This window comes from Sinocyclocheilus anshuiensis, unplaced genomic scaffold (assembly GCF_001515605.1).
Source record: "Sinocyclocheilus anshuiensis isolate Anshui unplaced genomic scaffold, SAMN03320099.WGS_v1.1 scaffold392, whole genome shotgun sequence".
Classification (NCBI taxonomy): Eukaryota; Metazoa; Chordata; class Actinopteri; order Cypriniformes; family Cyprinidae; genus Sinocyclocheilus; species Sinocyclocheilus anshuiensis.
The window spans coordinates 769,201-783,331 of NW_015557091.1; the positions used below are offsets into that span (position 1 = coordinate 769,201).

A 14,131-nucleotide genomic window follows, 5' to 3' on the forward strand; every position below is an offset into this window, starting at 1 on the left:
TTCAAAACTAAACTCAGTTGCACAAAAACATTCAGTATTTCTCAAAATTAGTAAAAACTGTGAAATGCAAACTCAGAATATGTTACATAATTAAATATGTTAAATAACATAAATATCCTTTATGTATTTAATCCCATTTTATTAACCAATGTCTTTGCTGCACTCTCTAGATTTAAAAAAAGTAATGCAAAAGTAATATAAAGCATTACTTTCCATAAAAGATAACTGTTACATTTTTAGTGAGTAAAGCAATATTCTAATGCATTACTTTTAAAAGTAACTTCCCCCAACACTGTTAGTGAAATACTCAAAAATGTTATACACAGGGCAGACCTATCTTGTTATATTTTTAAACGTGTTTAAAAAAAAAAACACAACATAGCCTACTGGTAGATAAAAACCACAGCATTTTATTTGATGTAATGTCAAGTTGTATGTATTCACAATAAGACAATATGACTTCACTATTCATTTGAATTAATTAAAATGTATAAATGACAAATTCATACAAGCACAAAAAAAAAACCAGTTAATTTTTGCTGTTTTGTTCAAAGTTCTGGTCTATCACAGCAACTGCACGACCTGTTTGGCTCTCTGTTTTTTCTTTTCAGCATCAAAAAATGACCGTGAATTTAATGGTAAAAGACTGTAAAAATGCTACAGTAAAAACCTGTTAAATGGTTAACGGTAAATTCCTCTACTATAGTTTTTTTACCGTAAATTTTATGGAATTTTTTTTACAGTGTGTATCTTCCTCTTCTCCTTGTCCTTCCTCAGCTTTCTGCAATGTGATGCCTCGCGACGCTCCACGCAGACCTTCAAGATACGCTAGCAACACCTTGAAATGATCGTCAGACACCTGAAATAGAGAGAGAAACGCATGCATATGCAGTCAAAACAGTTGTAGTAATGATGCTGAAAATTACATTCATCGTTTTGCAAATCTTCATAATGGACCCAAACAGAAGCATCATTACTATACTGGATCCCAGCCACATTTCTGCAAAGCTAACGTCTATTTTGTGATGAAACAGCTTCAGTAACATCTCTCAAATGTGCTTTGATCAGGTTATAGGAGCATAACGTGGTCTGTAGACATACTCCTGACGACTCAAGTGCCTGTTGTTGTTCTGAATCCTAAAAACAAAATGTATCAAGGTTTCCCCCAAAAATATGAAGCAGCAACATTGATAATATTACATTTGTTTTGAGCAACAAATCAGCAGATAAGAATGATTTCTGAAGGATCATGTGAACATAAAAGACTTATTTCAAAAACATTAAACAATGTAATTAAACTTATAATATAGCAGCAGAGACGTAACTTTAATCATGCACTTTAACCTAGCCAGCACACCTAAACTAATATTACTAGTTAAGGAAAGTCATCATAATTGCGTTTTAAGTTTCTAGATGTAGGCTATAAAGTACTTAAATTTATTGTCACGTAATCTTAGAATACGCTGCATACGATGACATTTTAACAACATTTGTATTATAACGTACCACTCTAAAATATATATGAAGTGATCAGACAAGCTATTTTCTTCAAAACGCCTAAATATCAAAGCGGAACTATATTTCAGTTAATTGTAGTTGTCCTCCCGGGCAGAGTTTACAGTGGCGCTCGTTATATGACCGGAGAGAATCACGCCTGTTATCAAAGAGTATAGAAGACCAGTCAGCATAAGTTCTTTGCTGTTATGAAGAAACCCTCAAGATGTCACAAGTCTGCATGCATTTATCACGGTTTTCTTTAGGCCACAATGTTTTTACACGCCGAAGTCATGCGAATATAAGGCAAGTGAATATTTTTTCCTTGTATAGATTATTAAATAACCATTATTTACCTCAGTAGAATTTATGCAACCAAATTGCTTTGTATTGTACATTAATTAAAACAAGCCTTTAATGAACTGAAATGGTTTAATTTTTCTTTAAACACTCTAATGATCTCTTAAATTGTCAGCTGACCTTGGCTAGAGGATCTCTGTGTAAATCATATTTTAATTATTGTTTTAGGCAAAAAGCACAGCATTTATTCCTAATATTCTGTAATGTTATTTATGGCATTTTAAAAGTAATGTTTCATTACATTTTTATCTCTGTAGACCATGTGTCACAAGGATGCTGTCCATGACATCACAGCTTAATGCAAAGCCCAGAAAACCTCCAGATGATGATAATGAAGCATCCAAACCCATCCAGTTCTCAACCAGCAAAGCCAGCCACCGAACCTGGAAAGTGGACCGTTCGATGGGCAGCACTTACCAGCAGCCCTGGTGGAAAGTTCTGCCCATCAGCATCATTGGAGTGGGCTTCATCATCTGGTGTATGTTCAGGAGAGAGAGCGAGATAGACGGGTCTCTGGAGAAAAACCTCTATGAACATTTACCAGGACTGCTGGCCGATGAAGAGCAGGAGGAAGTCGGCATCAAAAACAAACCCTCATAGTGGCTTAAAAGGGACATTTTCGATTTGGAATGTTTATTTGTTGTTCAGAAGTAAAATGTTTTCTCCAAGCTGAGAATCATCAAATCGACCGTCCACATTCTGTGCTCTTGAAAGTGTTTGTATTGAACTGGATCATCTGTAGCTGGGTTTAAACCGAAGACTGTAAAAGTCAGCTGCATTGTATTGAAAGCATAATGGAGAAACTTCTGAATTGTAATTTTGGGGTGACTGCTAGTTTATAAATAATGTAATCAGGGAACCATTATTGGACATTGAAAGTCAATATTGAGAACATACTTAAGTGGGATACTGATAGTGAGCTGTAAAATAAACTAATTTTAGCATTACATAATCAAAGGGGCATGTAAAAATTATTTACTTGATATGGTTTACAAACCATAGATGGTGAAACTTCTAATTTCTCATTACATTATGCAAGTCAAACTAAAAATAGGTGAAATACTTTGCACTGCTCCTATTAAAAACATGATACGAGATGTGAAAATTAAAGGGTTGCAAAAAGGATTGCTTTTCCTCCTATTGAGAATTTTTTTCTCTTTTATCTATCAACATGCCACTAGCTTTGGTCCTTAGGACCTAGAACGCATTTAATCAAACTTTGTATATATTATCATCAAGTTAGCAAGTCTTTTGTGTTGGAAAGACTCAGTTTACAGCTTAAAGTTAAAACACCGTGGCATCTTAAACCCGACTGAAGACAAAATGAACGGCAAGAAACCTTGAGGTAGTGGAAAGTTTATTTACAACCAAATGGCCACAATAGAAGAGAAACCCAATATAATAATGATAGAAATAAAATGGACACATTCTAACTCATGGAGCATGCAGACTAGGCAGAGGCATATGAAAGTCTAAAATACAAACTTTAAAACCCTGAGGAGCTCCCGGAATGTTCTGACGCTGCCCCCCTACTATCAACTTGAACCACAAGATATCCCTCCCCTACCGTAACTACCAAAAAAAAAAAAAACTACAAAAAATAAACTACACAGGCATTTATAGTCAAGAGTGTAAGAACCCTGATGCCCCTCCCACCCAACCCTCCCACACATCAAACCCCACCCCCATATATTCCTCCACACAAAAAAAGTCGTGTAAATAGTAAAGAGAGTTTAAGCGCGCTCTCCACGGATTCGACGGGCCAACTGGATGTCTTTGGGCATAATGGTGACACGTTTGGCGTGGATGGCACACAAGTTGGTGTCCTCGAACAGACCCACCAGGTATGCTTCGCTTGCCTCCTACAAATCAGAGCGAGAAAACGTCATCACGAGCGACCAAACAAAGTGTAGTAGCTCTATACACAACCCAGAACTAGAAAACACACCTGCAAGGCGCCAATAGCAGCACTCTGGAAACGCAAGTCGGTCTTGAAATCTTGAGCGATCTCACGAACCAGACGCTGGAAAGGAAGCTTGCGGATCAGCAACTCCGTGGACTTCTGGTACCGACGGATCTCACGAAGAGCCACAGTTCCAGGGCTGAAGGGGAAAGAAGCAGAAAATGACAAATTATTGACTTGTTATTGGGACAATGCATGAAATTCACTGAATAGGAAGTAAATCATGTATATAACATTATATTGTGCATATACTAAATAGATATAAAACTGTCACTTTGGGTATATACACTGAATATAAATACACAATGTATATACACACACGTATATAAAATATTCAGTATACACAATAAAAATATATACATAATATAGCATCTACAATATTCAGCATATACACTATATAACGCTCATATTGTGTATATACTGAATATAAAATACACAAATTTGTATATTCAGCATACACAATTTCATATTTTATATACATATATATATATAAAATATTTTAACATTATATTGTGTATATACTGTACATAGATATTTTGTATACAATTTAATTTTAAATCATGTATATTATGTATAAGTTGAATATATACACACCATTTAAAATATTTGTAGTTCAGCTCATACATTTAACTTACACATTTCTTGTATATTTAAAAATGTACGTACATTATATCGTGTAGATACACTATGTATATCATGTAGGCCTATACAATTTTTTTTTATGTTAAAAACCATCATGTATATAAATTATGTGTATAAGTTGAATATATAAAACGATATAACAATTTACATATATTGTGTATATACTGAAAATATATCTCGTGTAGATACACCGAACAATTTATATATTCAGTATGTACACTATAATACATAACTTCCAGTGTACACAGGAAATAATGCATATAAACAATTGTCCATGTATCTACTACACGTGTTCAGTGTTTCTCACCGGTATCTGTGGGGCTTCTTGACTCCACCGGTGGAGGGCGCACTCTTCCTGGCCGCCTTGGTGGCCAGCTGCTTCCTGGGGGCTTTACCACCGGTGGATTTACGGGCGGTCTGTTTAGTACGCGCCATGGCACTCTAATGAAGCGGCCTAAAGAGACACAAAAACCGATAAGAAAGAACAGCCGCGAAGAAACTCCGCGCGCCATGACGTCATCCGCGACAAAACTCCAGCGTCTGTCCCGCCCAATAATAAAGTCACGCAGTAACATTTAATGTTTGGGAAAAGGACACCATGACAATAATATCCTAAATAAAGGTGTTTACAACTTGGGGGCGCCATTTAGGAGATTAAAGCTAAACGGAAACTTAAAACGGTAAACTAGTTGACAAAATATAAAATTCTATAAACGCTTAGCTTTTATGCATTAAAGTGCATACAAAGTCAAACATGTATACAAGCAGATAGAAAAGCGAATCAATAACCTGAACAACTCGCAGTGGGAAACTGGGTCACACACACACACACACACACACACACACACACACACACACACACACACACACACACAACTGAATCCCATTCAACACACACACATTGCCTGTAGGCAAAAAATCTTCAACGGCAGCGACTTTCATTCACCCATTCAGCAACTAACGTTAGTAACGGTTACTACATATACGCCACGTTCTCTTCAATCACGGCGAAAGAGATCAGAAACACCCGGTAAACTGAGATGTAGCAGCTCTGATTAATGCAGTAGTGAAGTCCACCATCTCAGGACGAGACACAGACACGTTTCTGCCTTTATGTGTAACATGGCGCCCAAGAAAACCAATTACAGCCTTTTCTTTGTCTACACCGACAATTCAATAACCGTCGCCTGAAAGCGGTTAAACAAAAAACGACGCGTAACGTGAGACTATGTGTGTTCAAAACAAAGGGTTAAAGTTAAAAAGAGTGAACGAACTTCTGAGGTAAAGCAGAAGTAAATATGAGCTCGCTAGCTTAACGTTAGCTTGTTGCTACCGCGACAAAAATGATCTAAAATCGCCGTTTACGAATCCAAACACAAAACGCGGACTGAAGAGATTTTCTATATTCTCAAATGTTTTATAAACACGATATTTAAAAGGATGAATACAAGATGAGATTGATTTTCGAATATGATTTCGATACTTACGATTTTTTTGTTTCGGTTAATCCGTCAAACCCACAACAAGGAACGTCCGTCACGCACAAAACGAACCGCCCTGTATTTATACAGTCAGTGACGTCTACGTGTGTTAAGCCACGCCCACGTCGACTCTCATTGGCTGGAGGAGCGAGGGGCAGAATTTACTCTTCTTTAGTATTTATTATTTACAATAATTTTAGCGCGGTTTTGATGTAAATGTAAAAGTCTCTTTGGTCTGTCTCTTCAGATGAATCAGACTAAAACTGTTTTTACATTTCAAATGGCGTTATATATACATTTAATCATCTTCATGAAACATCCGATGATTTTAGAATCCTTCCATTTGTAGCCCTGAACCAGTTTGGTGTCGATTACATAACCATGTAAAAACAACGGTTCCTTTTAATAATAGCCAGTGCAAAACATTGCTGATATATTATTGCAACAATCGTTGCTTCGCAAACCACGACGAAAAACATACAATGCTTTTGAGATCCACTAGTCTTTGGGTCACCATTGCCTAAGGAGGGCAAATTTTATTGTGCTGCAGTAGGAACCTTTAAATGTGCTATCGGCGGATCCCTTGTTTGGTGCACACACATGGGATATTCACACATGCATATCTGAAATCTGTAAATATATTTGATTATCCAACGCTTCGAGCAGGAGTAGTTTACTAATTCTGGAAACTTGACAGGTGATCGTTTGTGTTTTTTCATATAAAAGAGCAGACTAGTAGTGTATTTGTGATATCAGAAGATTAAAGCTTCAGCTATGGCAGAGAAATCAACTGTAACAGGTAAGATTACAAACAATTCCAGCTGAATGTATTGAATTTACGTGTCATTTTGTAGACTTTGATATTGCATTGTACTGTGTGACTTAGTGACATGCAGTCTAAGGGGCAGATAAATGTTTTGGAAATGCCCTCATTTTGATCATGCTTTCCAGAAACACCCAGACTACTGGAAAATGAGAAAAACACGGATGGCCAGAGTGGCGAGGACCCTGAAACAGCAGCCCAAAACGCTGACACTCCTGCCAATGCTAGAAAACTCAAGAAGAAGAAAAAGAAAGCAGGTGATGGAAAAGATAATCAGCAGAAAGGGGTAAAAAGCAATGAGGAAACATCTAAACAAGAGACCACAGAACTAGTAAGCACATACACACTTGCATATATATATATATATATATATATGTATGTGCTTACTAGTTCTGTGGTCTCTTGTTTAGATGTTTCCTCATTGCTTTTTACCCCTTTCTGCTGATTATCTTTTCCATCACCTGCTTTCTTTTTCTTCTTCTTGAGTTTTCTAGCATTGGCAGGAGTGTCAGCGTTTTGGGCTGCTGTTTCAGGGTCCTCGCCACTCTGGCCATCCGTGTTTTTCTCATTTTCCAGTATTCTGGTTGTTTCTGGAAAGCATGAACAAATTTAGAGCTTTTTCAGAGCATTTATCAGCCCCTTAGATTGCATGCTAATAAGTCATACAGAGCTCGAGCTCGGCCTGAGAACTCAAAAAACCTCCAGCAAACAGCGTGAGTGAGACAACACAACAAATACAACATCTCTATATATATATATAGTTTAGACAAACTCTGGGCAAAAGAAACCCTCACTGTCTGATCTTTCTACACATATGCCTCCATTTAGGGGAAGAAGCGAGCCGCGCTCTGAAGACGTTGCGCAGCTCCAAAGCTCCCCTGGTGAAGAAGAGGCAGGTAATGCGAGCGATCTCTGGAGACTACAGGAAGAAGATAGAAGAGGAAAGAGCCAGACAGTACAAACTCATACAGTCAGGTAAGGCAGTGGCATAATATGCATTTATATATCCAATTTTTTTTTTGATGTGCCTTAAAATTAAGAGGGCATATATATATTTTCATGTATAAGAACCAAATAATGCTGTGAAATTAAGTATTCAAAAAATTTGTATATTATTTTGGAAATATTTAGTTTCTATTGTTACGTTACGTTTTTTATTACCCTGTCCACTATAGTACTGTGCTGCTATGTATTTATTTAAATATTTTTTATTTTAAAACTATTTATTTATTTTTAAAAATACATAAAAATACATTGGTTACATAATTAATTTTTATTTATATTTAATAAATGTATTTATTAATTTATTTAGTTAGTTAGACGTTATTATTTAAAATCATTTATTTTTAAATTCTTTACACTTATTTTTCTAAACCTTTCCACAGACTCCATTTTGAAAACCCCTGCCTTACACAATTCTTACAAAATTGCTGTCTCTTTCCACAGCAATGACCTCCGCCCGGCTCACCAGTGTGTCTGAGTGCAAACCAGTGTTTCACCGGCGAGCTGAGAGAAACACACAACCCACGAATAAAACAGACAAATCTCAAGAGACACACACTCTGCAAGGGCCCCGGGAGACAATCGAACACACAAACACTGATGGAGACACAAAATCATTTGTTTTCACTAAAACACATGAAGAGTTTCGCTTTAACTTCAACTTATGACTCGACACGCTAACATCTACCAGCAGGATTCGTACCTTAAGTAGATGTGTGGTCAAATATTACGTACTTCTATTGCACAGTTTTGCCATACATTCTCTTTGCATTTTATTAAGCATACAATATTGCTAGATTTCACTTTTTGTAATGTTCAAAGTGTTGCAATCATAGAAAACACTTACGGAAAAAATTCTAATAAAGTGTGAAGACAACCAAAACTTTGCTGATTCACTTTTTTTATATTTTTTATTTTATTGTACTGGGTTTTATAGACTTTTTTTTCAACTGACTAATACTGATGATTTATTAAAATATACATAAATTGTGTACATGAAGCGTGTTTCTGAAGTATTGTAAGAGTTGCTATGGTAACGTATTTAAAATGCCTGTATAAGAAATGTCAGCTTATTTCTCAAATATTTTAAGTGCATTATGTTCACATCAAGTCAATGCTCTCAGCCAAAACAAGCCTTTTATTTTAGATATTTTATTATGTGTAGCATTCTTTTGCATTTTATCAACAAGCGTGTTGCTGTTTGATGTCGTCAGGCACTTAAGATATCAGTGGCTCATGGGATATGTAGTCTTATATTGTGCACTAGCTGTTTGAACTGTATTATGAGAAGCAGACAAAAGACTACAACTCCCTACAACACATTTAACAACACGCCCCGGATGGATCACAAAACTTCCTTTGAGTTGCCGCCAGTGTTGCCAAGTCAAGTCACTGTTGCCGCGGGTTGAAGCGACTCCAATAACATGATATTTATCCCCTGGAATCCGAATTTTTTCAGGGAAACCCCGCCAAAAAAACGTGTATTTTTAACCCCCGGAATGCGATTTTTAACGGGACCCCCTGTAAAAGTTGGGCTAGTTTTGGGCTAGTTTTGAGTAGCGATTGGGAGGGTTTTCTTGTGAAAACCTGGCAACCCCGGTTGCCGCTGCTTTTGCCATTTCTGAACAAAACATTGATTTACCAGTTTGGAAAGTTTAAATTGTTTCAAGGTTTGTACGCTTTTATTTGTCAGGTGCTTATGTTGTAAAAGGCTGTAATTTCCATATTTAGATAACTTTTTGTAACTATAACTTTTCAGCATCACAACTGTTATAAAGATAATATTAATAAGAGTATGAAATAATTTTTTTTCAGTCGAATTGACCGTCGGACAAATCTGATACCAGGTAATTGAACATAATTTCACTGTATAAATTAAATTTAAAGAGAGGGATAAAATAAATGATTGTATTATTTTGACATGCGTTAGTTTTAGCAAATATTGTTGCACAGAACTGTAAATATTAAATATCAAACCTCATTTTCAGAGCAGGATGTCTGAACTGAGCGACGAGGCCAGCAGTGAGTCGGAGCAGTTAGGCGCGAGTCTGTCCGTGTGGCTGGCGGGCGGAGGAGACGCTCTGATCGGCCCGGAGGAGCTGAACGTGCCGCTGGATCTTCACACCGCCTGCTCCATCGGACAGTATGATGTGGTGGCCGAGTGCATCCGCAGGTCAGATGGAAGAATCTGCTGTTCATGCATGTCTCCATCTAACCGCTTTTGACATGTTTTAGTCCAGAGTGTTTGAACGTTTAAAGAAATATATGCTTCAATCAGAGACTAGATAGATAGATAGATAGATAGATAGATGGAGGGATAGATGGATGGATAGATAGATAGATGGATAGATGGATGGAGGGAGGGATGGATGGATGGTAGATAGATAGATAGATAGATAGATAGATAGATAGATAGATAGATAGATGGATGGAAGGAATAGAGAGAGATACGAATGGATGGATGGATAAATAGATAGATAGATAGATAGATAGATAGATAGAGGGATACATACATACATAGATGGATGGATACAAAGAGATGGATAGATGGGTGGGTGGGTATGTAGACAGACAGACAGACAGATAGATAGATAGATAGAGGGATAGATAGACAGATAGATGGATGGATGGATGGATGAATACAAAGAGATAGAAAGATGGATAGATAGATGGATGGATGGGTGGGTAGACAGACAGATAGATAGATAGAGACAGACACATAGATAGATAGATAGAGGGATAGACAGACAGATAGATAGATGGATGGATGAATACAAAGAGATAGAAAGATAGATGGATGGATGGATAGAATATAAGGTAGAAAATAAGATTGTCATGATACCTAATGACTAATTTACCAAATGACAACAGCAACAAAAATACTTTTATTTACCAAACCTCCACTTTCTCTGATCCAATCGTTACTCAGGGGAGATGTGGATTTGGATGGGAAGAACATCGGCGACTGGACTCCTCTGATGTACGCTGCATATATCGGTCACGATAACATCGCTAACCTGCTGCTGGAGACGGGCGTCAGTGTCAACGCCACCACGTCTAAAGGACTCACACCACTGATGCTCGCCGCCAGCTGCGGAAACGAGAGCATCGCCTACTTCCTACTGCAGGTCAGGTTTACATCTGCTGTTAACAGTGACAAAGAAGAGTTATTAGTTGGATTATTCAGTTTCTTTCCGATTACAAGTTTGCAGAACTTAGTAGAGAAAACAGTGCTCACTGTAGGATACTGAATGAAACATCTCTCTGTACAGCAAGGAGCACAGCTTGAATGTAAGGATGTGCGCGGATGGACGGCTTTGCTGCACAGTATAGCTACAGGACATCAGCAGATGGTCAAATTCTTATTAGAGCATCACGCCAATGCAAATATCAAGTGAGTAACATGTGCATTCATTTATACAAAGCAAAACTACGTTCTTGAAATCACCTTCTTTCTTACACAAACAGACCGTGTACATTACTGGCCAAAAGTTTGGAATAATTATGATTTTGCAAATGTTTTTATGTTCACCAAGGCTGCATTTATATGTTAAAAACTACAGTAATCACAGTAATATGTGACCCTGGAGCACAAAAGCAGTCATAAGTAGCACAGGTATATTTGTAGCAATAGCCAAAAATGCATTGTATGGGTCAAAATTATAGATTTTTCTTTTATGCCAAAAATCATTAGGATATTAAGTAAAGATCATGTTCCATGAAGATATTTTGTAAATTTCCTACCGTAAATATATCAAAACTTAATTTTGGATTAGTAATATGCATTGCTAAGAACTTACACTTAAGACTGGTTTTGTGGTCCAGGGTCACATATTGTGAAATATTATTACAATTTCATAGAACTGTTTTCTATTTGAATATATTTTAAAGTATAATTTATTCCAGTGATGCAAAGCTGAATTTTCAGCATCATTACTGCAGTCACAGGAATAAATTACATAAATTCCAGTTCCGATATGATGATTAAATTATAAGTGACATCACCAGATTCTTGATCTATTTTTTGATCATAAATTTGCAGACAGGTGTACGCACTTTTACACAGAATTGGATTAAAAATGTAAACTTTTTATTTCTTTTTTTAAGATTTATTTTTGCCGTTTTATACCTTTTATTTAGGTAGGACAGTAGGTCGACAGGAAGTGAAGTGGGTGAGAGAGAGGGGGTGGGATCGGGAAAGGTCCACGAGCCGGGACTCGAACTCGGGACGCCCGAAGCGCAAAGGCGCTACATGTCAGCGCGAACTCGGGACGCCCGAAGCGCAAAGGCGCTACATGTCAGCGCGCTGCCCACGAGGCCATCGGAGCCGACTTATCTTTTTATTTCTGAGATGATAACTGGACGCCACTCGTGTGACAACAACGCCACAGTTTATACATTAACAATACTGTATTTACTGCTTAGTATGTAATAAATGCTAGTAATTCATTCAGGACATAATCTTGCTTAAACAGCTAGTAAACATGTTAAATCTTTGACCTTTGCCCTCACAGAGAGCCACTGTCAGGATTCACACCGCTCATGGAAGCTGCTGCGTCCGGCCATGAAATCATCGTTCAGTACCTGCTCAACCATGCAAGTGTGACCTACCTTACTCTGATTTATTTTGAATTTATAATCTAATTATGCCTATAATAATTATGGATGAGCATCAATCTGACAAAGACAACTGAAAGCATCTATTAAGAAAACTAATAATCAATTATTAACATTTCTTATCGAAAACAAGATTCATACCTGATCCAAAACTACTTCTGGGTATAAATTGACCCTCTAGTTAAACTTACTTAAAGCTTAGTTTTAAAAATAGCTTTACATCAAACAAAAAATCAAATCAAACTTAATTGTGACTAAAATTTCTCATTCCCATGATCCCTAATGTCATTTACTACATAATCATAACTGAATTGTTGTCAGAGCAACTATTTACACGCCTAAAAAACAAAAAACAATTTACACGCCTAATATTAAAAAATGCTTGCGTGTTTTCTAGGGATGTAACGATTAACCACGAGCCGGTTGAAAATCGATTCAAATATGTGACGATTCAAATCGGTTGAGATGCTAAACAAATCGCGATTCATTTAGGGGTAGGAGTTTATATGAATGCATGTCTGAGGGGAACTTACTGTCTTTAGAAAAGTTTAGATGGTATTTTTTCTTTTAATCTTGCCTCTGTATAAAGCATATTAAAGTTCATAAGTGCAGCGCTGCTTTGTTTACAGTGGAAACCAAGGAAACGCTTTAAGCGCCACCTGCTGGCAGAGAGTGAATCTGCATCTCATTCAGCTCGTCTGCTGTTTCTGTTTCACAGATATTTTTTATGCATAGTTTCACAAAACTGAAGTCAAACCGTTCTGTTTTTGCTTCGAAGTTCTAAATTATACAATCTAATTTAGATTAAAAACTGCTCACGTTGCATGCATGCAGCATCTTTGTTTGGATCATGATTAAAATGCAGTGGTTGCCTCTTAATTTTAAAAGGAAAGAGCACAGACAAAGCCTTAGTTTGTTTATATGAAGAGATTTATTTTATTTGTGTTACTTATTTATTTGATTTGGGGCTTGTTTTAAAATTTCAATTTAGTTTTGTTATTTACATTTACATTATATTTCAATTTTGTCATTTAGCAGACGCTTTTGTCCAAAGCGACTTACAAATGAGGACAATAGAAGCAATCAAAACCAACAATTATATGCTATAAGTGCTATATTAGTATTTTATTAGTGTTATATTTCAATTTCACAGAGAAACGTGCAGCATTTTGTCCAAGCAATAATAAAAGGACACATTTAATTTATAATTCGTCTTAAATCTCATTTTGTAAAAAAAAAACCGTGAATCGAATCGAATCGTGAGTTGAGTGAATCGTTACATCCCCAGTGTTTTCAGTATTTTTGGTTCGGTGTATGATTCAGGGCGTACGAACAGAGGAGAGGAGTGTTAAGGGAGAAACGGCGAGAGCTCTGGCTATGATGTACGGACACACCAAAATCGCCAGCCTCATCGACATGCACGTCATGAGAGCCAAATCATGTCAGTCACACACCTTAGCATTTGTAATTGACCTTATTTGTCATGAATGCAGAGAATAATACAACCTGATCTCCCTCGGTAGCTCTGCATGAGGAGCTGAGCTCGTCTGAAGAAGAGAGTACGACTCCTAGAGTCCGATCAGCTCGCAGCAGAACCAGAGGACCCAGCATTCACGACGGCCCTCAAGCTATCGCACGCTTCAGAGTCGGCTCCAAACACGGTACAAACACTACCAAAGCACCGTCCTTCGGATGAGACGTTAAACCGAGGTCCTGACTCTCTGTGGTCATTAAAAATCCCAGGATGTC

General features: G+C 37.1%; 4 protein-coding genes across 5 annotated transcripts in view; 3 read left to right on the forward strand and 1 right to left on the reverse strand.

Moving 5' to 3' along the window:
• Positions 1-8: 8 nt before the first annotated feature.
• Positions 9-6,045, reverse strand: LOC107677238 (histone H3.3). Of its 2 annotated transcripts, XM_016472064.1 has the most exons (5): positions 5,947-6,045; positions 4,767-4,913; positions 3,803-3,956; positions 3,558-3,716; positions 9-12 (listed from the first exon to the last, which is right to left on the reverse strand). In XM_016472064.1, the coding sequence occupies exons 2-4, from the start codon at positions 4,892-4,894 to the stop codon at positions 3,588-3,590; spliced, it is 411 nt and encodes a 136-aa protein (XP_016327550.1). In that variant the 5' UTR covers positions 4,895-4,913; positions 5,947-6,045; the 3' UTR covers positions 9-12; positions 3,558-3,587. The 2 variants fall into 2 exon arrangements, with proteins under 2 accessions (XP_016327550.1, XP_016327549.1); XM_016472063.1 differs by lacking the exon at positions 9-12 and having other exon boundaries at positions 3,195-3,716.
• LOC107677237 (protein ccsmst1-like) lies at positions 1,596-3,445 on the forward strand. The gene is made up of 2 exons (XM_016472062.1): positions 1,596-1,800; positions 2,112-3,445. Exons 1-2 carry the CDS (start codon positions 1,721-1,723, stop codon positions 2,452-2,454), a joined length of 423 nt encoding a protein of 140 aa, XP_016327548.1. The 5' UTR covers positions 1,596-1,720; the 3' UTR covers positions 2,455-3,445.
• A 1,367-nt stretch (positions 6,046-7,412) lies between the features above and the next one.
• Positions 7,413-8,639, forward strand: LOC107677124 (UPF0488 protein C8orf33 homolog). Its single transcript, XM_016471914.1, has 3 exons — positions 7,413-7,476; positions 7,592-7,738; positions 8,210-8,639. The coding sequence occupies exons 1-3, from the start codon at positions 7,413-7,415 to the stop codon at positions 8,431-8,433; spliced, it is 435 nt and encodes a 144-aa protein (XP_016327400.1). The 3' UTR covers positions 8,434-8,639.
• A 939-nt stretch (positions 8,640-9,578) lies between these two features.
• The window catches only part of LOC107677222 (ankyrin repeat and SAM domain-containing protein 3-like), an 11,113-nt gene continuing 6,560 nt past the window's right edge, over positions 9,579-14,131 (forward strand). The window contains exons 1-7 of the mRNA XM_016472037.1: positions 9,579-9,612; positions 9,754-9,938; positions 10,695-10,893; positions 11,038-11,159; positions 12,280-12,361; positions 13,706-13,823; positions 13,906-14,043. Of these exons, the coding sequence (XP_016327523.1) occupies positions 9,760-9,938; positions 10,695-10,893; positions 11,038-11,159; positions 12,280-12,361; positions 13,706-13,823; positions 13,906-14,043 (838 nt within the window). The 5' untranslated portion in view covers positions 9,579-9,612; positions 9,754-9,759. The remainder of the gene's footprint in view (positions 9,613-9,753; positions 9,939-10,694; positions 10,894-11,037; positions 11,160-12,279; positions 12,362-13,705; positions 13,824-13,905; positions 14,044-14,131) is intronic.

Excerpts from the sequence above, each read along its gene's own strand:
- LOC107677237 (XM_016472062.1), top strand. The coding sequence starts at position 1,721 with ATGTCACAAGTCTGCATGCATTTATCACGGTTTTCTTTAGGCCACAAT. Across the intron at positions 1,801-2,111 it reads CGAAGTCATGCGAATATAAG|ACCATGTGTCACAAGGATGC; the intron begins GCAAGTGAATAT and ends TTATCTCTGTAG.
- LOC107677238 (XM_016472064.1), bottom strand. The coding sequence starts at position 4,894 with ATGGCGCGTACTAAACAGACCGCCCGTAAATCCACCGGTGGTAAAGCC. Across the intron at positions 3,957-4,766 it reads AAGAAGCCCCACAGATACCG|CCCTGGAACTGTGGCTCTTC; the intron begins GTGAGAAACACT and ends TTTCCCCTTCAG. Across the intron at positions 3,717-3,802 it reads CTGCTATTGGCGCCTTGCAG|GAGGCAAGCGAAGCATACCT; the intron begins GTGTGTTTTCTA and ends TCTGATTTGTAG.
- LOC107677124 (XM_016471914.1), top strand. The coding sequence starts at position 7,413 with ATGCTAATAAGTCATACAGAGCTCGAGCTCGGCCTGAGAACTCAAAAA. Across the intron at positions 7,477-7,591 it reads AAAAACCTCCAGCAAACAGC|GGGAAGAAGCGAGCCGCGCT; the intron begins GTGAGTGAGACA and ends GCCTCCATTTAG. Across the intron at positions 7,739-8,209 it reads GTACAAACTCATACAGTCAG|CAATGACCTCCGCCCGGCTC; the intron begins GTAAGGCAGTGG and ends CTCTTTCCACAG.